Source organism: Dunckerocampus dactyliophorus, chromosome 17 (assembly GCF_027744805.1).
Source record: "Dunckerocampus dactyliophorus isolate RoL2022-P2 chromosome 17, RoL_Ddac_1.1, whole genome shotgun sequence".
NCBI classification, from domain to species: Eukaryota; Metazoa; Chordata; class Actinopteri; order Syngnathiformes; family Syngnathidae; genus Dunckerocampus; species Dunckerocampus dactyliophorus.
This window is the reverse complement of record NC_072835.1, coordinates 5,837,601-5,865,236: the sequence shown is the minus strand read 5'-3', so window position 1 is coordinate 5,865,236 and position 27,636 is coordinate 5,837,601. Positions and strand designations below refer to the sequence as shown.

Sequence of the window (27,636 nt, the reverse complement as noted above, 5' to 3'; positions counted from 1 at the left end):
ATGAAAATATTCCATTTATAAATAAGGAATCCTACTTTTTGGAAATTGACCACCGCCGGGTCTGGAACCAATTAGCCACAATAAATGAGAGTTTCCTGTACTCAACTAATCAAAACAATAAGCTTTGAATTAATCGACTAAGAAAATAATTGTTAGTTGCAGCCCCAGTATCATGCAAATCAAGTATGTAACTAATGGTTTGTTTTCATGATTCTGAATATGGATGCCATTATGTCACCATATAATTTCCAGGAGATTTTGGCTAGGTAACGTAGCTCATACAAAGGACTGTCTGCAAGAAGGATAAGAGCAGAGGGATTTGCCATTCAACTTGTCAATTCCGGCAAATGTCGCCTACTGTCTGCTATATCTTAGCTGCCATAGCAAGCGCCTTAGAAAAACAGAACCATTTATTGCTTTTCCTTACTCTTTTTTAGTTATTGATAATTTAATCTTTTATAAACAGAACAGTGGTAAGAGTCTTGGAAACATGAACATTTTTCCATACTTGAGTCTCCATTTTCTATACCTTTCCAGACCTGGAAATTGATCAAATCAACACCTTTGAGATGGTTTTGATTAAATAGATGTTTCATTCCAAACAAAGCTAAAGAAACATCAAAAACATATATTATTCCCTTGCAACTCTCTTTTATCTACATTCGAAGAAAACATTCATTATTGAAATTAAAGTAAATAAAAAAAACTGTCACGCGACCCTCGCGTGCCCTCTATTACGAATTGTGGGAGTTGTAGTTTATTTTAGGAGACGCTTGTGTATTGTCCTGCTACCTGCAGTAACGCCAGTACTACAACCTCCATAATGCCATGGGGGTAGCTGCGTTTAGTGTAGAAACGTTGGTTATTTGTACATGTCTGTGACATGTTGGAAATAAAAAGCCGCTCATGACATCTGTCTAATCTTTTTGCTGCGAGTCAAAGTGTTGAGGATATCAAGATGGAGTCGAGAATCAAGTAAGAACAACTTGATACTTTTCGCGCCGCTGTCTTTAGCGTGTGTGCTACCGTTAGCTTGTTCAAAGTGACAAAATGCTGACATTCCGTACACTTCCTGACTTGTTGACACACTCATATGTGGAGACCACCTCCAAAAATGGTGGAAAACAACAACGTCGTCAACAAGGTCAGCTATTTTCTTGCGTTTCAGGATATTCGGTGCAGGAAGGATGCTGATGGATACATGAACATCTACCTTCTCACCAGATATATCATTTGATAGATATGATGTAATATGATATCATATCATATTTTTAAAAATGCGCACATATGTCTAAAATATTTTTCATCTATCACAATAGATATATAATGTATAACTGTTATATATCATATGTATAACTGTTATTTGTGTGTGTGTGTGTATATACAGTATATAAAACACAGTAGCCATATGTACGTATATCATAGTTATAAAAATTATGTATCTATAATATGAGCACAACTGTCATGTATATCATATTTTTAAAAAAAATCATATCTACGTATATATACAGTATTTAAAACACAAGTATCATACTCTGTATACACACACATATATATATGTATAATATTTAGTATAGTATAACAACTGTCATATACTGTATATATCATATTTAAAACACAATTCATATATATCATATTTAATAATATAATAAAAAAAAACCCTATAATGCCGATGTATGGTGGGCCAAAAGTAGGATTACAATTAAGTCATTGTTCAGGTGAAACACATGAAAATGAAGTAAGTGTAACCCTACTTTTGGCCATCCTGTATATACATTTATATATTGATATACATTTAAGTGTTATATAGGTCACATAAAACCACAACTTTTAATGTCAGTATAATATGAAATATATGTATATTGTATATGTAATATTTAAAAACACAGTCCTATATACAACAATTTTCGAAAAACACAACTGTCAAATATATCACATTTTAATATACAGTATACAGCATTATTATAGATCTGAATGACTGAAATATTCTTATTAAATACTTTGTTCTTTACATAGTTAAATGTGCTGACAACAAAATCACACAAAAAATATCAATGGAAATCAAATTTTTTATTATTATTATTGTTGGGGGTGTCTTGCTGTCCACCTGTTGTGTGTTCCATTTGCACAATAGCATGTGAAATTGATTGTCAATCTGTGTTGCTTCCTGAGTCAACTGTGTGATTTCACAGAAGTGTGACTGACATTGTGGTTAAGTGTTCCCTTTATTTTTTTGAGGAGTTTTTATACATTTATATTCGGGATGCTCCGATCAAGTTTTTATGCTGCCGACGCTGATCATTCATGAGTGAAATGGGTTGATACCGATACATAGATCAGGGTTGTCAAACTCGTTTTCATTGAGGGCCACACCACAGTTATGGCTGCCCTCAGGGGGCCGCTTGTAACAGTGAATATACTGTATATTGATATAAATGTATCATTGCCTCATGATTTTATTACGATTGCCCATGTGTTTGATAATTATATCTTTTTATTCACAAATTGACGGATAAGTTGCAATGAAATCATCAGACAGAGTGACAAGCAGATACTCAAGTATTTATTGTTGATTGCAGAATAGCTTGTTGCACGATCAGATATTATTAAAATATACCATCTGGCAAAATGAAAAGAACATTAACTTTCAGGATTTAGTTTTAATAACATTTAATTTTTACAATTTATAAAGGAAGAGAAGTGATTTTTTTCCAGCCTTTCGTGGGCCACATAAAAGGATGTGGCGGGCCAGATCTGGCCCCTGGGCCATGAGTTTGACACTTGTGACATAGATGAAGTGTAAATTTTTAAATGTACAATTGGATATATGATAATTTGGATGTGAGAGCAGCTTGATGGCGCTCCATCAGGACCCCAAGGCAGTCGGCAAACCAGGTGTCGTCCACCACCACCGACGGCTGGCCATCCAGTCTGACGAATCCAATCACTTTTCCGGCTATCCGCCTTAGACCTCCGCCTGCCACGCACACTCGGGCGCATGTCCAGCGTTTTGGTTAATTAGCCGCCACCCGGCTGATGATCACATTGAGCTTCTAGTGCAAAATATTTGTGTCTGTGAAGCTCGTTGGACATCACGAGTCCATTGTTTTCAGCAGGTTTTTAAATGCATTTTTTCACAGCTGCAATGGGGTCTATATCGTTGGCAATATAATACGACACCGCTTTAGCAATAACACACCACTTGCACTTTTCCTTTCATGAGGAACGCAACAGGAAAAAGAAGCAAGCAATTAGGTTTGTGTTGTGACAGGAGCTTTTTGGAGTTGTGCAGCCGGGGCTGTTTCAACCTGCAGCTTCATACACTCGAACTTTGTGCCAAGGTTTGAGGTGGTGAAAAAGATTGTAGTGCTTCAGCACTTGAAGGTCACTTTTTCGAAGTACCTCCAAATTACTGAGGCACTGCTTTTTCTTTTCTGATCCGTTCCTCCACCGCAGACATTGGGCCTCATTCACGAAACGTTCTTACGCACAAATGTGTTCTTAAAGCCTTACGAAGATTTTTGGCATTCACGAAACGTGTTCTTAATTCACAGTTCTTAGATCTAAGAACAAATTCTACGAATGCTCAGGAGGACTCTTACGCACAAACAAAGCTTGCACTTTCAATGCGCAATCGCCCTCATTATGGATTTTGCAACCTGAGCCCAAAAAATGTAGTGCAAATAAAATATCCCAACAATTATTTATCATGAAAACAACTAAAATATACTCCATCGATAAATATATACAGTATAAAAAAAAAAAAAAAAGTAGCTGGCTGGACGTGTGCTGCACAGAGAGAGAATGTAAAGGGACCATTAGATTCATTTGCTGAAAGCGATGAATATTTGATGTCCCGGTTCAGGCTTCAGGCTTCCCTCTCTGTTCTTGCAGGTGTGCAGGATCATCAGAATATTGCGCCTATTGCGCACGTAGCACCCCCAGATAACGACATGCGCCCCCAGCCACGTCTTGAGCCAGAGCACGGGGCTGCTGTATTAATTAGGCAGCGTCTAATCAAATGTAACCACAGAAAAAATAAATTGTCACACACAAACTATGTATTTTGACTTTATTTTTCCATCATGATTGTGTAAATATTTTCTAGAGTTTCCGAAATGGTTTGGTTTCTGATTGATGGCCCACCTCCCGTTTCCTTCAGATCCCTCCGGTGCAGTCTAATCTTTTTTTTTTAGTCTATTATAAGTCAAACCACTTCTTTTTAACCTCTGCGGTGGCGCGTTTCTCCGTGGAAACGGCATTTATGTTTCCTGCAATGGTGCTCCATGTCGACTCTTTTTGGATGGCCTGATGACCGGTGGATACACGTGAAAATAAGGTGGTCTTGTGTTCGCTCACTCCTTGTAAAAGCACCTCTATTTCAGTAGAATTGAAGCTTTTCTTTCGTTTGTTGTCCAGCTGCTCCTCAGTCTTGCCCTTGCGCGTTGCCATCTCCGCCTCCAGCTGCCTGTTGCACACGGCACATTTTTTACCTTATATAGGAAATAATAAGCGGTGACCTATGCAAATGAGGCCTTTGATGCACGGGCATCGCAGTTGGCATTCATCAACCTAAGAACACCGGTGCGAACGATTATCCCTACTTAAGAACGTGTCGTGAATGTGGCGCAGTTTCCAACCCACGCCTTCTTGAGTACACTTCTTAAGAAGACTTTTAAGCAGATGTTCGTGAATGAGGCCCATTGTTGCTTCTTTCATGTTTGACGTCTTCTGCTCCGTCCCTCCTCTTCTCCTACATGCACACTGTGCAGAGTGATGAGTGAGACCTCCGTATCAAGCGATTATGAATGAAGGCACAAAAGTAATCGTTTCTAAGCCGAATGCCACCGTTCCAGTGTGGATGTGAAGCAAAGCCTTCTTCCCGACAGTCAACGCTTACTGAGGCGTTTGATCGGCGGAGGAAATATTAAACAAAACATGGCAAAATGGTGCGCATTCACAGTGTCGCTTCCTACATTGCAAAAGAAATGCAACCTTCCAATACGGTTGAAAAGCCAACAGAAGGAATTGCCTGGGAAATATTGCAACATTGCATTTTAGCTTACTGTCTTGTCTGTTTTTATCCACCTATTGTAGCTGTGTGTGGTTCGGTTGACACCATGAGTAGGATTGGTATGTGAAATGGTGACGTCCCGCGATTCGTGAGTATTCAAGTAGGTGGCTTCTGTACCTCAGGTACATGACGCTGAGTGGCATCTAGTGGTGCAAATGTGACATGACAAAATGGTCATTGAATAATAATAAACCGACTCATAATTTGGTTAAAAAAAACATCAAGATTATTGTCGATAGGTTTTAGCACAATTAGCAAAATTTGTTATCGTGACAGGCCTGCTCATTAGCTTCTGAATGAACAATGGGAAGAGGGGAGGATTGTGGAGCTGAATTTATTTGAGTACAACTAGTAATCGAGTGGCAAATTGTTTTTGTCTTCTTCTTTTCAAGGGAGAGGCCAGAATCTGCTTTTGAGGTCTTTATGGAGGTAGTCCATCCAGGCACATCTAGCTCAGGTAAGTTTCTTAAAACTCATCATTACACTTGGACACTAATAGCGTGCTACCGTTGCTATTTCAAGGTTTAATACCACAAACTTAAATCATGGCTTGCTAATGTGTGTGTAATGAACCAAATATAAAACGTATCCTTGAAAAACATGTAGAAATGTATCAAACAACAAAGATAAATGTAGTCTAATAGTTATCATTATAGTTATTTACCTTCAAAGCCAGATGAGGCCTCAGATAGGTCCTATTTCCTAACTATGTACATAACGATGTACAAAAATAATGTTTGTATGCCAATATGAGGAATTATGACGCCATTCTGATAACATTAAAAAATAGGTCAGATAACTCCACTCCACTGAGGTGAGATTACCCGTACCGTGCTAGTGAGTAAATCAGGCGCTCCTTTTTTCTCCTGCCTGTGACGTTAACAGCCTGTCGTAACTTCCCCTGAGCGCACATGTACACAAACATTGGGTAGGGTGAGAAACACTATTGAATTAAAGGAATAACTCATGGCAGAACAGGAAGGCGGTGTCCGTGTTGATATCACTATTGCAACCCTTTCATTCCTTATTTATACAGTCATGGAAAACTGATTAGATCACCCTTGTTTCTTCAGTTTCTTGTTCATTTTAATGCCTGATACAACTAAAGGTACCTTTTCTTTGGACAAATATAACAATGACAACAAAAATAGCTCATAAGGGTTAATTGTTTTTGTCAGTACAATGCTATAGCTATTCATGTAACAACTTAAGTGATTTTGGTTATTATCAAGAAAACCATGGAAGGTGCTAGATATCAGCTCTTAAATTCAACTCTTATGAGCTATAATTGTTATCATCATTACATTTGTCCAAACACATGTACTTTTAGATTTACATTAGGGATGCTCCAATCAGGGTTTTATATTGCAGATTCCGATACCGATCATCCATGAGTGTAATCGGCCGATACAAATCACATGGATTAAGTATAAATGTTTCAATTTGTTTACGATGAGCGCTTTTGGGTAGGGGTGCCTTATAAAGGGGAGCCCAATTTTTTTTTTTGCATGTAAAACTATAATAAAACAACAAAAAAAACTTATTTCGTGTTAACATTTGTGAGTGTCAACCACTGATGACATCACAGACGGGCGACATAGCTGACCCCCGGTTTCCATTTTTGTTAGCAAACACGCTTTTATTTTGTCACGTCTGGACTACTGTAATTTACTTTGCTCTGGAATAAGCCATAAATGACTCTCTCGCTTACAGTTAGTCCAGAACTCTGCAGCTCGGCTTGTAACAGGAACCAAAAAGAGGGAGCATATTGTCCCAATTTTAGCTTCCCTGCATTGGTTGCGTGTGCGTTTTAGAATTGATTTAAAGATTTTATTGTTTGTTTTTAAGGCTTTGAATGGGCTGGCCCCTCAGTACATCTCGGACCTCATCCAAATTTACACTCCAGCACGCACATTGAGGTCCGAAGGCCAGCTCCAACTGGTGGTGCCTAAGACCAGACTTAAGACCAGGGGAGACCGGGCCTTTTCTGTAGTTGGCCCAAAGCTGTGGAACACTCTCCCCCCTCATGTAAAAACGGCCCCCATAATTGAAAACTTTAAGTCTCGTCTTAAAACCCACTTTTATTCTCTGGCTTTTAACTCGGCGTGAGTCGTGTGGTCCTCTGGGTCTTTTATTATTTTTTAGTTTTCATGGTTTTATTTATTTTATTTTTTTAATTTCATTAATTTATTTTTTACCTTCTTCTTGGATTTTTTGCTTTTGTTTCTACTTCTTATTTTAAATATTTTACTGTTGTACATTTCTTTGTTTTTATTTGATCTTTTAGTTTTTACTGTACATTTACATTCCCTTATTTGCTGGTCTGTGCAGCACTTTGGAAACAGTGTTTATAAAACGTGCTACATAAATAAAGTGGATTGGATTGGATCGGCTATCATACGCTAACCGGAAAAGGCACTCAAACCGAGGGAACATTTTGGCGTAAATGTTCAACCTTAACCAAAAAACACGCTAACCAGGGTGGACGTTAACCAAGGTTCCACTGTATAACATATAAATGAAGCATGTTCATGGAGTTGAAATGGATGTCATCGGTACACATAATCATGCAATTTGTGCTTTTCCAACAGAGCCTGATATCCGAAGGAAATTCCCAGAAGACTTCAACGACGAGGTTTGAGATATATTCTATTCTGTTTTTTTCTTTGCATTTTCTTACATTATTCTGGAATTTGGATTTGGAATTGGAGTTTTTACATTCAACCACCACAGATGTGAATTTACCTTTACATGCATCAGGATTTAATACTCAGTGCAGTTGAATTCCTGCTCTGTCGTTTGCTTCGATTTAAATATGCAGTGGATCCCCGCACATTCGCGATTCAGCATTCACGACCCCGTGAATTTGTGGATTTTTGGATATTTCTCTGAAAATACAGCATACATGTGCTGCTGTTGAGATTTTGCACTTTGTTTGGCTGCTCCATAGTACCATAGTTTCTGTGAGTTTCTGTAAATACAGTAATCCCTTCTTTATCGCTGTTAATCAGATCTGACAGTGATAAGTGAATTTCTGCAAAGTAGGGCTCCTTATTTATAAATAGAATATTTTTGTAATTAGAGCATAGAATACCTGTTTACGACTTTGTAAATACGGTTTTTAACATTATTACAGCCCTCTAGACATGAAATGACACCTAAATAAAATGAGATGACATTTTTATTGGCGTTTCAATTACTCACAGATTTTCATTGACTTGTACCGTTTTCATTGGCTGGTAGACGCGGAACATAACCTCCATGAAAAGCGGGGATCTACTGTTGATTTTAAATTGCTGATTCGAATTCCCTTTAACATTAAATATAAAGGTAAGTCACTCCTAATCTATTCGTCAAAATGGTAAATACTTTTTTTGTAAACTTTGCTAACCTTGTGAGTAAATCCTTGCTGAAGAGTTGTGGTTCACAAATAACAGTTGGTCCAGGGCCAAATTCATAAACAAACCAAGTCCTAGTGTTAATGCTAGTATATAATTGCTGTTTGTATCTTTCAATAATGGTGCATTAGACATTATTCCTAATGAATTTCATCTGTCCCACAGGAAACCATCCAGACTGTGCCCAAGTTCTGCTTTCCGTTCTGCTTGGATAGGTAAACTATCACGAACAAAACACAAAACATTTGTCTGTCTAGCCTACCATCCCACCTATCAACAAGAAAAGCATGAGTAAGTCACTTTACTGTAATGGATTGAGATACTGCAGTGCCTGCAGGGCCCCATTGCTCAAGAAGACACATGTACAGGCCAGTCTGAACGTTTGACGCGAGACATTTGAATGACGCGCACACGGCTTGGGAGTATTTTAAACGTGGTCACATGACACCAAAAGGGAGCTCTTGGCACGCATCGAGTGGACGGGGCGTGTTTGGAGGCAGAGAAATGGTAAATATGATGCCAACAACAGCATCGCTACTGTCAAACATGGAGGTGGAAACATTCTTCTTTTGGGATGTTTTTTTGATAAGGGTACAGAAAGACTTTCCCACATGGAGGGGCTAATGAATGGGATCATGTTGGATTCTAGTAAAGGTTGTAAAATGAGGAAGGCCATTAAAACCAAGAGCCATTGTTATCTGACCACAGGGGTCCGCCTCTGGCACGACGAAGCCTCGGTTCACAACTTGCATGTTGCTCAGACAGAAGCAAGCTTGGAAGAAGCTTGTGACCAGTCGTGGTACCTATTAGGGCTGGTCAATTTTTATCAATCGATATTTTGTTTCCAAAGAAAGTATCAGATTCAAATCCCTCGTGTTACGCCTGGACAAGCGACTAGGCCAGTTAGTTGCTACTGTTACTATCAGACATTTCTAGCAATTTCCACTATATGCTGACCTCTTCCGGTTCACGCAGTCAGCGCAAGACTGAACATTAATCCAGCACCTTAGTGCTTCAATTCAGATGTGTGGGGAGCACTTCGGCTTTAGATAGAATTATGGCGGTTTGCAAGCCCACCTCACACTTCACCACTCGGCAACGGTAATGCCTGGCGGAGGCTACGAGGAAGCTGTGGCGTGATCCAAAACAGACCATGCTTGTCACTTGAAGCCACTTGAATTATTGGCTCTTTTGGAGAAGCCAAATGTTTAATTACCTGGTGGCTAGAATGGCCTGTCATGATAATCAATAAATCAATTAATCGCGCGATAAATAAAAATGAACACGATAATTTTGTCGGCCTCGATACATTGACATGTGCGTGCACGTTTGTTTTCTCCATCTCTCTCTCTACCAAACAGGCTGGAGGACAAGAGGGTTCACTCTGTGCCTCTGTTTCAACAGCTGGGCGTGTTGGTTCAAAAGCGGAATGAACGGAGTGTATGAGCCCTCCTGCACTGTTGAATCTTAGAGAGGTCTTAAGTAGAGCTTTAAAATGCAAAAACAAAGAAATGGAAGTGAGACAAAAAATCATTTGAGTAAGCAATTTATTGCAAAGAAGCATTAAAATGAAATGGGGTCTTCATCAGCTGATCTACAGTAAAGTTTCAGACTCAAAAAACCCTGCATCTCCCTCCCAAAATAAATGTTCAAAAAAGGACTCAGTAATGAGTAGCTGCGCAATTTTTCAAATGTTGTCAATTGGATTTAGGGGAACACAGGATGGTCCAAAAGAGTGACATTATTCCTCTGGAAGAAGTCCTTTGTCAGGCAGGCATTATGAACTGCAGCGTTGTCCTGTTGAAAAAGCCAGTCATTACCACACAGACGAGGCCTTCAGTCATGAGGGATGCCCCCTGCAACATCTCCACATAGCCAGCCTGCACAACATGAAGCTCCATTGTTCCATTGAAGGAAAAAGCAGCCCAGATCATGATGATGCCCCCTCCACTCTGCTGTGTGGGAAAACATCTCAGGTGGGATCTTCTTGTCATGCCAGTAACGTTGGAAGCCTTCAGGACTGTCAAAGTTACATGTTTTCTCATTAGAGAATAAAACTTTCTTCCACCTTTCAATGTCCCATGTATGGTGCTCTCGTGCAATTTCCAAACGGCTATTTTTGTGGCGTTGAAGGAGACGTGGCCTTTTAAAGTTAAGATGCTTTTTTTTCCTCAAAGCCTCTCGCAGATGCTGTCTGATGGCTTTTGGACTGCACTCGGCATCATTAACAACTTTAATTTGGGCTGAGGATCCTCACGTGTCTTGACGAACAGCCAATGGGATCCTCCAGCTCAGGACTAGTGACATTTTTTTGGGTCTACCACTAGACTTTTTTTGTTCTATAATCCTCAGGATCTTTGAAGAAGTTTTAAATGACTGTCTTACTGTGTCCATCCTCAGCAGCAATGGTGCACTGCGAGAGGCCTTGCGTACGCAGCTCAATAATCCCACTGAGTTCAAAGAGAGAAAGCTTTTTTGTTTTTGCCATCAAGAGGTCATGACAGTGTGAATACCTCACAGAAGATGACATTGAATCCACATTTTTGTCAAATTTTGGCTTTTAAAGGCTGTGCTCTTAAACTTTTGATCAGCTGATAAACAGCCAATTTCACTTTAATGCTCGCCTGCAATAAATTACTTAATCAAAAATATTTTTGTTCTCCCTCCCATTTCTTCTTTTTGCATTTTTGAAGCTCTACTTAGAACCTCATTAAGTTCCAACAGTGCAAAATGTAAAATCTTGAAATTTTTGATCCCAAGTGTGTATTGTATTATAAGCTAAATATTGTGTATCCTTTCGTGAGGTTAGTTTGTCGCGAGAACCCTAGTACTTATATAGAAAAACAATAATCACTGTCCCTATTTTGTTACTGTTGGTCGGGGGAACTCCTAATGTCATTCATCACCCATGGTACAGCTTGACATCATCTTAATTTGCATAATTGGCTATGACGCAAAACTCAGTGTTTGTGTGTGAACGGGTAATACGGAGCATGTGGTTTGCGTCATAAGAAATATTAGCAATATTATGTCATATTTTTCAACCTTATTTAACAGTACAACATGAAGTTAATGACTTATACTGTAGGCACTGGTTTTATTCCACGCGTCCATGCATCTTATCACATACACCGGCGATGAAAATATATATATATATTCATGATGTTTCCTGGGTTCCTTGTAATTGTGTGTATTTTAAAGATGTAACACATCAAATGTACATCTAATATCTCACGTCGAGGGGAGTTGTCGCTCGAGTACCCAGCATGCCTTGCGGGCACTTTGTAAATAACAGTTAAAGATGTCTTTGTTGTTAGTGCCTTTTGTTGTTGCCCACATAGAATGGTAGTTCTATGTGGCGTGTTAGCTTGCTTGTTAAGTGTTGTGATGTTTATATTTTTTAGTTTGTACTGTTTGATGACCATCTGTGTTGCTAGTTATTGGCTGTTGTTTAGTAATTGAAGAGCACTCTCCTTAAGAAATCAGAAGTACCTCTGAATTTGCAGTTATGACGCCATCGACTGTACGGACATGTAATGAGTTTGTGAACAAGGGTGAAAGGTGAAATCGAAAAGAAAAGTTGTATGGGAAACATGGGAAGATCATTGGAAGATCATTTTTGTATAAAAACTTCCCAACACCAACATTGTCTCTGCTCTAAAACATTTTTCTATCTGCAGTGTCACAGTCAACCAGATGGACCAGAATTTCACATTTGTGTTGACTGACATCAACAGTAAACACAGATTTGGATTTTGTCGCCTCTCCTCAAGCGCACACACCTGCTATTGCGTCCTGAGGTGAGTGTTTCTTTTGCAGTTTTTGGTATTTACCATCAAGCCTCATCTAATTGTACTGCGAACAAAGCAAGTATAAATGTTTTGGAAGTCTGTAAAGGTTGTCCTCATGTTACAGACTGTAGTTCAACTTCTGTTTATTTTTCAATGTAATTTGTTTGTTTTTATTCCTCAGCTACCTGCCTTGGTTTGATGTATTTTATAAACTGCTGAGTATCATCGCAGATTACACTGTAAATGGCCAGGTAAGAACAATACAGGTATCCTAACTTTGTATTATTATTAGCTGAAAAAAATGCATTCACAATCTGTGTGTGTAACATGTCAATGTCAGTGAGCAGCTACTCTTTCATAATCCCCAAATTCTGTTTACAGAAGTGTTAACTCGGTTTTTGTTGTTTATTTGTTACAAATGGTCCAACGAAAAACCAAAATGCATGAAAACCGAAAAAATGTAACTAATGTATTTAATTATGTTAAAATGTTTTTCCTGTAATTAGCGCCTGTTTGTCATGGCAAAGCAAAGCAAAGTATGCTACTAAGTGTAGATGTACAGTAGCTGCATGTGAAGAATTTGAATACGTCTGAATACGTTCTTAATACAGTGGAACCTTGGTTAGCATGCACCCCAGTTGGCATGTTTTTTGTTTAATGCGGAAAATATACACCACAATTTTATCTTGGTTCGTGTGCATTCTCCACTTAGCGCACAATATGACACGCATCTTGTCGTGTTATTTATACACTGCGTGAGTCCATCTGTTTTCTTATTCATACTCTTTTTTTTTTTTAACCAGAAAACGTCTGTGTTAGCATTCTATTAACTAGCAAGAAAAATGGCAACCGGAACAGGAAGTTTGCCCATCTATGATGTGATCAGCGGTTGACTCTCAAAATTGTTAACACAAAACACGTTTTTATAGTTTTGTAAGTATAGTTTACATGCATAAAGCAATTCTAAATGCATATAAATGACGATTGAAGGGAATAAATGAACATTTAAAGGGATAGTTCTGATTTTTTGACATGAAGTTGACTGACATCCCCTTCAGCAGTGTAGTCCACCAACAGCGACTTACCCCCCACTTGGTCTACTCAGTCCAGTTCTGGTCGAATTTTGGTGATGAAGAACGTAGTTCTGGGCCCCACGGTGGTCTAGTGGTTAGCATGTTGGCCAACACAGTAACAGTCTGGAGATCGGGAAGACCTGGATTCGATTCTCCCCTGGGCACTTCTGTGTGGAGTTTGCATGTTCTCCCCGTGCATGCGTGGGTTTTCTCCGGGTACTCCCGTTTCCTCCCACATTCTAAAAACATGCATGTTAGGTTAATTGGCGACTTTAAATTGTCCATAGGTATGAATGTGAGTGTGTCCATGGGTATGAATGTGAGTGTGAATGGTTGCTTGTCTATATGTGCCCTGCGATTGGCTGGCGACCAGTCCAGGGTGTACCCACCTTGTCGCCCGAAGTCAGCTGGGATAGGCTCCAGCATGCCCCCGCGACCCTAAAGAGGAGAAGCGGTATAGAAAATGGATGGATGGATGGAGAACGTAGTTCTGCTTAGTTGCTGGGAACATTTAAGTAAAGAGTTTGGCTTCATCACCAAAATCAGGCCAGAGCTGGACTTAGGAGACCAAGTTGCTGTTGGTGGACTACACTGCTGGTGGGGATGTCATACAGCTTCATGTCAAAAAATCAGAACTATCCCATTAACTTTTACCTTCACTGAAGACTACTGTTCCCAAAGACACAATGTGGCGACGAGACGCCCCACAGACACTAGCTTCCTGTCATGAGTTATTTCTTGAATTCAATAGTGTTTCTCACCTTCTTCATCAAAATGCTGGCACTTGCAACTTTCTTTGGCTTCATTTTGGGTTACAGTATTGAGGTGAGAAACACTATTGAATTCAAGAAACAACTCATGTCAAAACAGAAAGGTGGTTGTGGTTGATCTCGCTGCCACATTGTGTCTTTGGGGACAGCATGTCAAGAATCACGTCTTTAATAAAGGTAAAAGTAACCTAAAATGTTCATTTATTAATTTCATTCATCATTGGTATGTAATTATATGCATTGGAAAATGTTTTCTGCATGTCAAACTATAAAAACATGTTTTGTGTTGTCATTTTTGGCTTTGTGTAACGGATTCATTGGATTTACATGATTTCTTATTGGAAAAATTTATTTGGTTTGAGGTCAGACCTTTTGGAACAAATTAATGACGCTAACCAAGGTTCCACTGTACGTTTCATAAATGACAGACTGCTTAGAGAAGCTGAAATGTAAAATGAAAATGTGGAATAAGTATTTATTTTGTGATATTCATTGAATTTTTTGGATTGTGGATTTTGTCATTGCTTTAGGATATTCATTTCCAAGAGCTCCTGGTGTCCCTACATAGGCTTCCCATTCCTGAGCCTGGTGTCCCTGTTCATCTTGCTATGGTGAGTCACGCACCACATTTTCAGACCTGAAGAAAAAACATGTCCACATTCTACCATTAAAGAACGCAGAAGCAGCTTCCTAAGCCAGTAATATCAAACGCATATGCACAGTACTTCTGGACTGATTATCCTACAAAAGTTGACTTGGCACCAACTTTGCATACATGTTAAAGACTCACAAGTATTCTTTGTTTTTTCTTTGTATTCCAGCATTTCTACTTCACTGTACCTGACTTAAAAGAACTTCCCAGGATACCAGAAAATGTGAGTGTTCTCATTTTCATCAGTTGAAGGATTCAAGTGTTTGTCAGTCTAATAAAAACACTTACATGCTTGAAATGAAACTGGTAATTGAGGACATTGCAGATGATAGATGATGGTGCAAACCTCCTCCTCTGTTTAGAGAGGGCCTTTCTAGTTTGATGTCAATGGTCCTTCCTATCAAGAATTTGGACATCGTTGTCCTCAAAGGACTATCACTTTTTTTTTAAAATGCAAATGTGACTGCGGACTCTGGGCCCAAAGAAACTTCTCTCCTATCTTATGCCATGCATTTGTGTAAGGGTTGCCTGGTCTCTCCAATGTAGCGTCATTGCAGTCCTCACAAAATAAATAACACAATTTAAGAAAATGTAAGTTTATATGGATTTTGTCTTTGGGGTGAACCTGCTTTTGCCTGAAGGTGGATTTGAAATGCATCGGTATGTTATGTTAGGAGAAAATCCTTCTGAGTTTTTTTGACAGACAAACATGAAGTGTCTAGTTGCCTCGATTCAACCGCAGACATTACCAGTGTATTTTTATATACCTGATTTGTTACCTTTCCAGGACTGATAGTGAACAGTATCGTTTGTAATGAATGGTGCATCATCGGCGATCTGCCCTGTATCCCATAATTTCCAAACTATAGAGCGCACCGGTATGTAAGCCACACCCACTAAATTTAAAGCGAAAAAAAGATTAGTACTTGTATAGGCTGTGCCTATAAGCTGTAGGTGTCTACGTCGTAACATGGGATATTTAGCACACAGAAAGATATTACACACAAAAAAATTAACTTTTGATTAAATAAATGTTTTTTTTTTTTTCAAACAGTTGTGTTAAACAGTAGCCTACCTCCTCCTGGGAACTGAAACCACTAAAGTCGCATTCTTCAGCATCACGATTTAACAGCCTCATAATTCCTTCGTCACACACTTTGTCAGTCTCTCTCTTCGAGGCAAATTAGCCATTTAGTTTGAGCAGTCATCTTCATCGCGCAGGAGGCTACCTTTTTGAAACCTGTTGGTGAAAGTGGACAGTTGGCGGTCCGAGCAGTCTAAACAGATGCTGTTTCTACACTTGATCAAACTTACTTAAGATGTGTCACAAATCGCTGCATAGGAATTCAAAACATTATATCAGCTTCCACTTCACTCGTCCACGTCACTACTTCCGGAAGCTGCATCATGGGAAATGTAGTTTTTAAGCCATAAATTAGCCGCATTAATGGACAAGCCACAGGGTTCAAAGCGTGTGAAAAAAGGGAGTGGCTTATACAACGGGCATTGCGGTACCTTTAATGTTATTTATATGTCATTATTACTCTACAACATATGGTACCGTACAACATACAACACTGATCATGTAAAATGGTTCATTGCCAAGTGTGTTTTTATGAGTTTTCAAGATATTGCAGCAATTGTTCTTGATTGGCGCTTGTGAGTTCAATGAGCTGTGTTTTTTGTTCAGTATGTCTTTGTCAAATGTATGCATAGTACAGGGGTGTCCAAACTGCAGCCTGGGCGCCATTTGCGGCCCAGCACTGTTATTTATTGGCCCACTATTTTCTAAAAATATACTGTGTGTATTATATATATATATATATATATATGTATATACAAGAAAACAAAAATAATCAAGACCAAAAATGGAAAAATCAGCAGTAATTTTACAAGAAAAACGAGAAAGAGTCATAATTTTACATGACGTCATAATATTTATATATATATATATATATATATATATATATATATATATATATATATATATACACACACACACACATACATATATATATATATAGGAATGATAATGTCATTTTAGTGTTGAAATATTAAAGGAAAATCTTTTTTAAAAGTTCTAATATTATCAGTAACAAACAAACAAAATTCATAATTACGAGAAGACAAAGTTGAAATACAGTAGACGCACATACACACTCCTACGCACACACACAGTGGTCGACTGCCAGACACCCGGAAGCCTCACCCTATCCCCCGTTGGTAACCCAAGGAGCAGCGGAGCCGGGGACCCCGGGGTCCCAGACATACAATCCAGAACCCAGGCGCGGAGAGCGTGGACCGCCGGGGAGCAGGAAGACACCAGGCCACACCCTCCCAACGGTAGGACGCCGCCAGCAAGGCAGACAGAGGAGCCAGCGAGGAGGAAAGCGGGAAACTGAGCAGGCGGGCAGAAGGCAGATCCGACCGCCACCAGGACAGCGGGAACCGCGCCCACGCGCCTCCCGCATACCACCACGGCCGGCAAGGGAGCAACACTACGACGACCACAAGAGCACCGGACTCCAGAAATAGAGCGGTGCATGGCCACACCCACGAAGCACGCAAGCCAGAGGCGCCAGGGCGGGACAGAGAAGCAAGCACCGCACGACAGGGCCCACGAGAGGAGCGGCCACCCGCGCGGCGCCCAAGCAGATGCCCCCGCCCGCCCCGCCCCCCGCCACGCCGCAGACCGGCCACCACTCCACCCCCCGCCAGCTCCACCCCCCGCCCATCTTACACGCCAAGGGAGAAAACCCGGAGGGAGGGAGACAACCGCCGGCCAGGAAGCAGAGACCAGCCAGACACCAGCAGGTAGCAGGGACCACCCGCCAGCCCCACCCCCAAGCCCCCGGCCAAAGCCACCCCCCGACCGCCCCACCGCGGAGCAAGCATCCCCCCGCCGATCCCGGCTAGCACCACGCAGAAGAACACCACGCCGCCCGCCCCCACGCGCACCCACCCACTCACCCGCCCGCGGCCCCCACACCCCCCGTCCAATGGTGGGAAAATATAACAAAACAGCATAAACATAGTAGAGTAACATTCCAATATAAAATAAGTTAAATAAGGTATAATGGTCGATGGGGAACGGCCGTATAGTCTAGCAACATCACTTCATTTCATACCACCGTCATGCTTCTGGATCATTTCCTGCTTTGTTTGTTGTTTGTTGACAAATTTTCCCTTTTTTTCTTCTCACTTACACTTGGTTTAGGGCCCATGACTCTGGTAATTTTAACACAAAGAAAAGTAAACAAATTAAAAAGAGATTTCAATGCGTGCGAACCAGTTTAAGGGCGACTACGATGAGGAACAGAGCAGCATGTCTCTCATAAACACATCGACGCGCTGGATTAGTCAGCCAATGAGATGAGAGCGTAGGCGGTGCCCCGATAATCAATGAGAGCATGAAGCGTCAGAATTTGTGGATAACTTCCTGCTTCCTTTTGATCGACAACTTTTCCCTTTTTTCTTATCCCTTACACTTGGTTTAGGGTCCATGACTATGGTCATTTTAACACAAAGAAAAGTAATGAAAATAAGAAGAGATTTCAATGCGTGCAAACTAGTTTAAGGGCGACTAAGATGAGGAAGGGAGCTCACATACAAACATGGACGCTGGATAAATCAGCCAATGAGATAAGAGCGTAGGCGGTGCCCCGATAATCAGCTAATGAGAGCGTGAAGCCAGAATGCGTCACCAAGTGTACTCTGTTAGTCTCTCTGTCGCTTGCACGGACTTGACGCTTTACGTTATACGGAATTCCTTACGTAATATGATGCGGAAAATTTACATAAATTCTTTACGTTCAGTGGAATTTATGTAAAAGGAAGTTTACGTTATGCGAGGTACTACTGTATTTGGAAATGTAAAAAAAAAAAAGAAGCAGAAATTTTAAAAAACACTAATTTTACATGAATAAAGTCAAAATATTAAGAGAAATAAGTCATATTCTAATGGGGAAAAAGTTGTTATTTTATGAGAGTAAACTCGGAATATTATGTGGAAAAATAATGTCATTTTAGTAGCATGGATTTGAAATATGAAAGAAAAAACACATTCTTTTAATGTCGTAAGATCAGAAAAAAGCAAAACACAATAGTTGTAATTATTGGAAAATTAGACTAATGGGAATAAAGTAAAAATATTCTGGAAGAAAGTTGGAATATTTGGAAAACAGCCAAAATGGGGGAAAAAAAGAGGCCAAAGGGCCAAAGTTCATATTACTAATACACTACTGTATATCAACTTTTTTCTTAAAATACTGTATATATAACTTCTTAGCATGTTGCTTTACAAACTATCAAAGTGGCCCTTGCGTCCTTTCATTTTTCAGTATGTGGCTCTCGCTGGGAAAAGTTTGGACACCCCTGACATGGTAGAATAAACAATACAATACTTCACAACTAACTCATGTTATGTTTTTTATTGTTTGGCTCTTGCAGAGAAATCTTACAGAGTACTCTGTAGCAGTAGATGTCAATAACATGCTTCATCTCTACGCTAGTATGCTTTATGAACGTCGAATTCTCATCTGCTGTAGCACACTAAGCACTGTAAGTAGTCCACTTCCTTTAAGCTTTTCAAATGATGACCTTTCATGCCAGTTGTATTTCTTGAATTGTGCTGTTCGATTATAGTTTCTTTTTTATGCACATCCAGTCGCTGTGCCAATGGTAGCACTTTTGCAGATTATACACTAGGTGTTCAATACTAATTGCAGTGGTTAGACTCTACATGCGACATGATGTCGATGATGACCCATCGACTACTGAATTAGTTGTCTACAGGTTGGATGATTTAATTATTATGGTAGCAATTACAATTATTCAACTCCCAGTGAAAGATTCCAAAATGACTTGAACTTTATCATGTTTGATAAGATTTGAGGACAGCACCTGCAGCACCAATGCAGTGAGTGACCTGGAGACCATTGTCCTTGAGGAATGGGCTAAAATCATTTAGGGACGCTGCCAGAGGCTGATGAATACACACCCGATAATCACATATCACATACCAACAGGGCTGATCGACCCAAATGCTTACTTCACTCATGGTGCAACCAAAATTAATAACAACTAACATGTGGAACACACGATGTAACTGTACCAGTTGTAACTGTACTTTTTAACATTAATAGAACCCTCTAAACATGAAATAACACCCGTATAGTCACCTTTACACTCCTATTACCCAACGTAGTAGACATAATCATATAAAATAAGACATAATATAGACTCACATGTTAGCATTGAAAGAGTTCATTAGTCTTTTTTTTTTTTTTTTACTTCCTATTGTGGATTGTATTTTCTGCTTGACTATTATCTCACCAATGTGACATTACTGACACCTAGTGACCAGTGAGGAATACTACATATCATCACAACATCTTTGAATGCATCTTCTGAATTCCTTATATTTGTATTTTAGTTAATTTAGCCATTTTTATGATTTAAATGCATTTTTTAAAATAATAATAGGCCATATTCAACCCTGACACAACGATTATTTATTAATATATTTTTGAAAAATCGTGTATGAGTGAAGCTGCAAAATTTTAAGTGGCGTGGGATTACTGTATACGTGCAAAACAATACTATTTTATAAAAATTCATAACCTGAAGGCATGCTGGGAAGTCCACGGCCACACTTTCATAACATGAAGTTACCCAGCATGCCTTGTGGGTTATAAATGAGTATAAAAATTGATTTTTGTATGTACGGTAGTGTTGTGTTATTTCAATACCAGCATAGTCCATGTGGTGCTGCTACAGTGCGTGTTCCACGTGTTACTTGTTGTTATTTCTGGTTGCAGTGTGAGTGAGTTTGATTTGATGATCTGTTGTTTAGATTGTGTCAAAATAGCCTTTTTTTATGGGCCTGTAAATTATTTGCAGGGATCTACTGTAATGTCATAATGCCTGTGTGTGTATGTTACTTGAGTGTGAATTGTATATTTTGACATGTTCATTCATACAAGCAGAACTCTAAGACTTGATTGTGTTTGGTTAACAGTTAACAGCTTGTGTCCATGGGTCTGCTGCCATCTTATATCCAATGCACTGGCAACATGTTTACATTCCAGTCCTGCCTCAACATCTATTAGACTACTGCTGGTGAGTTTGTTAAGCATGGACATTGGGTTAAAGAAATGCTCTAACATGGATTTCTTTTTAGTGCCCCAATGCCGTACCTCATTGGAGTGCATTCCAGCCTAATGGAGGTAAGTACCTCACTCACATAAAGTGTCGTCTGTATCCATCAATTGTACTCACTCATCTCATAAAGGCTGAGTGTGCTTACTTTCACTGAGGTTTCTGTCACCGGCTCAAAGATGAAGTTTTACCAAATTATTTCGGAATGTATTGTACAACTTAAATGCTTTGTGCAGAGCAAGCTTGCAGGCATCCACTGACACACTGATGTAACCTGTGAAGTGTCCAAAAAAGGAAGACTTAAAAATGTCCAAAAACAATACCTTTTTGTTTTATGTAATTTTGTGACATACAATTTGAACAGAATAGTTATTTAAATAACAAAATATAATACTGTAATTCCTTGTTTACCGCGGTTAATTGGTTCCAGACCCAACCGCGATAAGTGAATTTCCACGAAGTAGGATTCCTTATTTCTAAATGGAATATTTTCATAGAGCATAGAAAACCTGTTTCCAACCTTCTAAATGTGTTTAAATGTGTTTTTTAGCATTATTAGAGCCCCCAAGATGTGAAATAACAGCCCTATAGTTACTTTTACACTCGTATTACCCCATATAGCAGACATAATAATAGAAAATAAGACATCTTCGACATAAATAAGACTTAATATAGACTCACAGCTTTGACAGCGTACTTCCTGCAGTCGCTATTGTCTATCAATGTAATGTTACTGACACCTAGTGACCAGTGTAGAATTCTGTTCTAATTATGGTTAATTAAGCTTATGGTTAAGTACAGATTCACGATGCACTTCAATCGCTTTATTAACAAACAGAAAACACGTGTGCACTTATAATGGCCACATAAGTCCATCGCTGAAAGAGATGCCGTAAGTGCTTAAGTCTCAGCTGGAAGGAAACCTTCTGTCATCAAGTGAATAGACATGAACATTTACAGGCTATATTCATGTATATCATCAGCATCGTCATCTGTTTATTGTGACTTTTCCTCAGATTTCCACACACATTTTTATAGATGAAGCCCTTGGTCACTAGGCATCAGTAATGTTACAATGATGAGACATTACATTACATTACCTTAACACTGCATGGAGTCAGCCATGGTTTGTTCGACATGATAGCGTGAAAAAAGGTTCTCTTCCGATTCTGTGTGGAAGTGGTAAGCGTTTGGCTTCTTACTTTGTTCTTCTTTCCCCAATTTGTTTGAAACCCTTTCTTAAGTTTGGAATAAATACATTTTGGAGGCGAACTAGTTAGCTTGGTAGCATGCTGTACTTAAAGCAGCAGCTGTCTCTTGTGTCAGTGCAGTGATCCTGTAGCCTGCGCTTCTGTGTTGTGCAGTGTGGTGTAAACAAAGGATAATACGAGTGTAAAGGTGGCTATAGGGGTGTTATTTCATGTCTACAGGACAAAAAACGTATTTAGAAAGTCATAAACAAGTGTTTTATGCTCTAACTACGAAAATCTTCCATTCATTAATTTTGAATCATACTTTTCCGAAATTCACGTATCGGTGTTTAACCAATTAACAGCGATAAACGAGGGTTGGCCGTACATACAATTAGCTTCTTATTTTGAATGTTGAATGCATGCACAGTTGGTAGCATCATAGTATCTTCTTGTGTAGTATCACAGATTGGAGTGGATCTGTACATTGTAAAAGTATATGCCGGTGTCATATGCTGTGTTTGTTGTGGGTTTTTTTTGTTTTGTTTTTTTAGAAAGTTCGGAGACTGGCTATGGAGGATGTGGTGGTACTGAATGTAGACACAAACACGCTTGAAACCCCCTTTAATGACCTCCAAAGTCTACCCCAGGATGTGGTAAGGAACATGAGTACAGGGGAATTCACTGTACTTTCACTTTTTCATTTAAAGTGCTAAGTGTTATTCCTCGCCCAATTTGCGTGCCTCGATGGATCTACTCACACACTGACCGATTGATGCAATGCAACCAGCTGCTCAGGAAATCAAGCATTAATCAAACATTAAACCTCCTGCGAGCTTGATGTTGACGTTCTCCAATTTCATATCAACATTTGGAATACAACTGACTGTTGTAATTATTAGATTAGACTCAGCTTCAGAACCCTCCCTTTCTCTCTTCAATTACCATAGTACACTGGTGACACAATCCAGGGTTAAGACCTAAATACTGTATGCCCCAGGCACTTATAAAGCATTTGAAGTATAAAATGTATAGCTATTCACCAATGATAAATGGTAATGTAAGATGTTTGGCAACCGCCCTCTGGTGGTGTTACACTGCTCCACAGGCAGCTGGGTCGTCCCGGCTAGCTGTCGGAGAAGGCGTTTCTCCAAGCCTTGTCAACATAATCCACACTGCTTGCCTGTTGTAATTCTAGCAAAGTAAAGGGATAGTTTGAATTTTTGGACATAAAGTTGTATGACATCCCCACCAGCAGTGGACTGTATCAACAGTGACTTACCCCATCTTGTTTGCGTGTGTTCCACAGCGGAAGAAGATGCAAGCGTATTTGTGTTATGTATGTATTTTTTCCCACACGTCAATTTTTGAGCATCTAAATCCTGACTGGTGAATATGTGGGGTTCCACTGTAGGCGCTAATTTTCATGGCAGTGTTTGAGTTGCTGCTATTAATCATCCCGTTTTGTTCTGTGATCAGGTCTCGTCTCTGAAAAGTCGTTTGAAGAAGTTTTCAACAACTCCAGGAGACGGCATGGCTCGAGCTTTCCTCAAGAGTCAGGCATCTTTGTTTGGCAGCTACAGAAATGCTCTGCAGATTGAGTCGGTTAGTAGATTGTTCCATTGCACACTGCAGATAACACATTTAACATGACTTGACAAACATTTTGTGCCGTTGCAAAGAACAATGCTGGGAGGCCTTTGCAGTCTTTAATGAAGTATGACCTCTGTGCCATGTTGTTGCATGTTTTCACAGGCAAGAAGTTGGGAAATTGTTGATATCACCTTTTTGTTGAAATGTTAAATAATCTCAGAATAAGTAGCCCACAATGACGTCTAAATGTGGGAAAATGTTGGGATGGTTTAGTATATTTTCTGTCCATTGTGGAAATGTGTTTTAACTGCAGTGTCTCTTTGGGATAAAAATACTGATCATTAGAGATTCATTCATTATTTCATTCATTTTCTGCCACCTATCACGGCTGAGTTGGAGTCTATCCCAGCTGACTTTGAGTGACAGGTGGGGTTCACCCTGGACTGTTCACCAGTCGTCACAGGACACATAAATGACACGTTTGCCGAACCTGCTGACTAAAAACCTTACAATTGTTCATGAAAGTTTAACCGACACAGTAGTTTTACTTTACGACTAGAAGCTCTTCATGTCAGTTTTGGTTATTTTTCAATGAATCGCCCAGCCCTACTAATAGCTAATAACCACCCGATTTAGACCTGCAAACTTGCAAAATGTGTCCGTTATTGTTCATTATGATCTGAAAACACTGGATAATAACCATAAGGTTGACAACGGTTTTAGAAGTCTGTGTTCTCAGTGTCTTCCTCACAAGCTAGCTTTTTAAATGTACATGGTGTCAGGAAGGTTGTTTAGACATTCTGTGTTAACAGTACTGTAACATAGTGTATATCCTGGTGTTGTCTCTGGTCAGCTTGTCCATTGCCAGACTCCTGATCTGTCTTTCTGCATGGTTAGGGTGAGCCTATAACATTCAGTGAAGAAGCCTTTGTAAATCATCGATTGAGTGCCATGAGAGAGTTCCTTCAGAATGCCATCCATCTGCAACTTTTCAAACAGGTAAACATCTGCACACAGTAGCATCAGGGTTTGCTTGTTCAAATGATGCATGACATTGGCTTGAAGATGGCAGCAATAACCTCCTAAGGGGAAAACTGTACTTTTTTGGGGAATTTTTGAAAAAAAAATCATCCACAATCCTTACGTGAGACATGAGCACATGACTATATCTTTTCTGTGTGTTTTAAAGATATAAAAACTGAAAAAAAGCAACAGGTCAATAGTGCACGTAATGGGATACACCTATGCCGCCTACAAAGACTGCTATTAAAACACCTCCAAATACTTCCAACAACATTTTATGGTTTTATATACGTGCTGTGACCATGTAGTACAGTGCTTCTCAAATATTGGGGCGGGCCCCCTGGGGGAACGCGGTGAACTGTCCGGGGGGCCTGAGAGGCAGGGAGGACTTTCACTATTAGTGCTGACCTGCCACCATGTCTGAATTTGTCGTACTTTTTAATATGCATGTAAAGAATTGAAAATAAACTGATGTAGTAACAGGTATGTTCATTATAACATGTAATCCTTACAGTATTTTGCGTATTTCTGCCATTCTAAACATTACCAAACTTCCTTGCACGGCGCATTGATTTCACATAGCACCATCGTAGAAATGAACGCTTACACTTGGAGTTAACTTTTCCAAACTCAGAAATAAAAACACAGCAGCAGTGGCGGCATCTCGAATACGTAGCCTTACCTTTTGGTTGTGTCTGAAGCGTTGTGACTGTGACGCGCTACGGGCGAGTCTGTGGTTCTGTGGTGAAGCTAGTCGCTAGCCAGTGTCTTATGGCTAAGTGTCAATACGGCAGAAATGTAGTTTGATCGGCGTAACAATGTTATTAATGTAAATTGAGCGTTGTTGGTGCTTTTTGTGACGTTTATAATAGGAATGAGTATATCTCATATGTGCAATAATGAGCTCTCTTTTTTGATCTTTTTATATCTTTAAAACGCACAGAAAAGAGAAAGACATATGTGTTCATGTGTCACATAAGGATTGTGGACAATTTAGGAATTCAGAGGTGATTAGTAAAGGTCAGATAAAATAAAATTTTGTGAAAACGAAGGAAATGAACATCCTGATCTGCAACGATCCTAAATAACGGGCGCATACTAAAAAAATGCACGTACAGTGGAACCTTGGTTAGCGCCATTAATTCGTTCCAGAAGATCAGACACTAATCGAAACGTACCCAAACCCAGTGGTCCAAAACCTTTTTTGACTCACGGATCGGCCTGTGTTCCCACAAATTTCCCGCGGACCAGGGGGGAGTTTGTACATTATAGCGATCTAATTTATCTTACTTATTATGTATTGTGTAAAACTAAGACATGAACAACTTCAAATTAAAAGCACAAATTGAATGCAGACCCACCATCCACCAGCAAAAGCCTGGGGTTTGTTTTTCAGAGAGATTATTACATCGTGTTTGACGGATGTGGTAAAAGGCAGTCTGCTAGCATGAATTAACTTGAGACAAATGTGCGCATTAGCACTCAATAAGTCATCAAAACTTACCTTTATGCATTCCCACATAGTATCAGCATTTGACACCAAATATGAGATGAAAGAAAAACGGTAAAAATACTGTATAGTAGTCTATCTGTGCAGCATGAGAGAAAGTTTGCACACGCACGATGGTGCATTCAGGCTGGGACGGGTCGCCACTTACAACAAACAACTTATAAATGCCAAAACTGCAGGATTTGTAACTGTTATTTTTTAAATAAAATAATGACCCTTATTTCCGAAATTGATGTGCATTTACATCAAATTTTATGTAGTTATTTACAAGTGTATTTTTTTTATTTATCATTGCACCTGAAAGCTTCCCGTGGTCCGGTTCGGCCCCGCCCATGGACCAGTACTGGGCTGCGGCCCAGTGGTTGGGGACCCCTGCTCTAAGAAGAAATAATGTCAGTCCAATTAATCCGTTCCAGAAAGCCAAAAATGTTAACACAAAACACGTTGTTGTTCTACAATTATAGTTTTATGCATAAAATAATAAAAAATTCATATAAAGGATGATTGGAAGGGATAAATTAACATTTATGGTTACTTTTACCCTCATTGAAGACATCATTGTTGCCAAAAATTAGGCATCGAGATCAACACGGACACCACTTTCGCGTTATTTCTTGAATTCAATAGTGTTTCTCACATTAAGCCTCTACTTTTCTTTTCATCACGGCTGCAAAAGCCCCAAAAGGACCCAAAGAAAGTTGCAGGTGCCAGCATTTTGATCAAGAAGGTGAGAAACACCATTTAATTCAAGAAATACCTCATCTCAAAACATAAAGGTTGTGTCTGTGTTGCTCTTGCTGCCACATTGTGTTTTTGGCAACAGGTCTTTAATGAAGGTAAAAGTGTTTTAATGAAGTGTTCAAATGCTCATTTATCCCTTTTGTTTTTTTCATTTATATGCATTTAGAATTGTTTTCTGCGTGTAAAACTATAATTGTAAAACTATAAAAATGTGTTTTGTGTTAAAATTTTTGAGACTTGTGGCATAACTGTGTTAGTTAGAAAAGAACTACAGAGTCAACCGCTAATGACATCATAGACGTCTGACAGAGCTGGCTTCTGCTTCCTGTTTCCATGTATTAGCAAGTTAATAGGACACTAACAAGGACCTTTTGTGATTAAAAAATACATTAAGAACACAGGTGGATTCACGCAGTGTATTAACAACACCACAAGACACACACCGTTATCATACGCTACCAGGAAAATGTACGCAAACCGAGGCAAAATTTTGGCATAAAAGTTCAACGCTAACCAAGGTTCCACTGTACTATTAGCGGTAAGAGACCTGCCTCACAGTTGTAAGACGTAATAAAGGTTCGAGTTAAAAAGTGAATTAAAAAGAACAAACGTGATAGTATTGTATAATAACTAATCCGAGTGCGTGGTAACCTCGAAATGCC

General features: G+C 39.5%; 1 protein-coding gene across 2 annotated transcripts in view; it reads left to right on the top strand.

Annotated features, from left to right (window-relative positions):
- The first annotated feature begins 828 nt into the window (after window positions 1-828).
- LOC129169819 (DENN domain-containing protein 1A-like) overlaps window positions 829-27,636 on the top strand; it is a 39,617-nt gene continuing 12,809 nt past the window's right edge. For both annotated transcript variants that reach the window (XR_008566476.1, XM_054756651.1), the window contains exons 1-14: window positions 829-975; window positions 5,467-5,531; window positions 7,666-7,709; window positions 8,638-8,687; window positions 12,153-12,272; window positions 12,445-12,514; window positions 14,637-14,717; window positions 14,928-14,981; window positions 19,208-19,318; window positions 20,778-20,878; window positions 20,940-20,985; window positions 22,662-22,763; window positions 23,587-23,712; window positions 24,598-24,699. Coding sequence is in view for 1 of the 2 variants with exons in the window: in XM_054756651.1 (XP_054612626.1) it covers window positions 959-975; window positions 5,467-5,531; window positions 7,666-7,709; window positions 8,638-8,687; window positions 12,153-12,272; window positions 12,445-12,514; window positions 14,637-14,717; window positions 14,928-14,981; window positions 19,208-19,318; window positions 20,778-20,878; window positions 20,940-20,985; window positions 22,662-22,763; window positions 23,587-23,712; window positions 24,598-24,699 (1,089 nt within the window). In the remaining variant the exon portion in view is untranslated. The remainder of the gene's footprint in view (window positions 976-5,466; window positions 5,532-7,665; window positions 7,710-8,637; window positions 8,688-12,152; window positions 12,273-12,444; window positions 12,515-14,636; window positions 14,718-14,927; window positions 14,982-19,207; window positions 19,319-20,777; window positions 20,879-20,939; window positions 20,986-22,661; window positions 22,764-23,586; window positions 23,713-24,597; window positions 24,700-27,636) is intronic.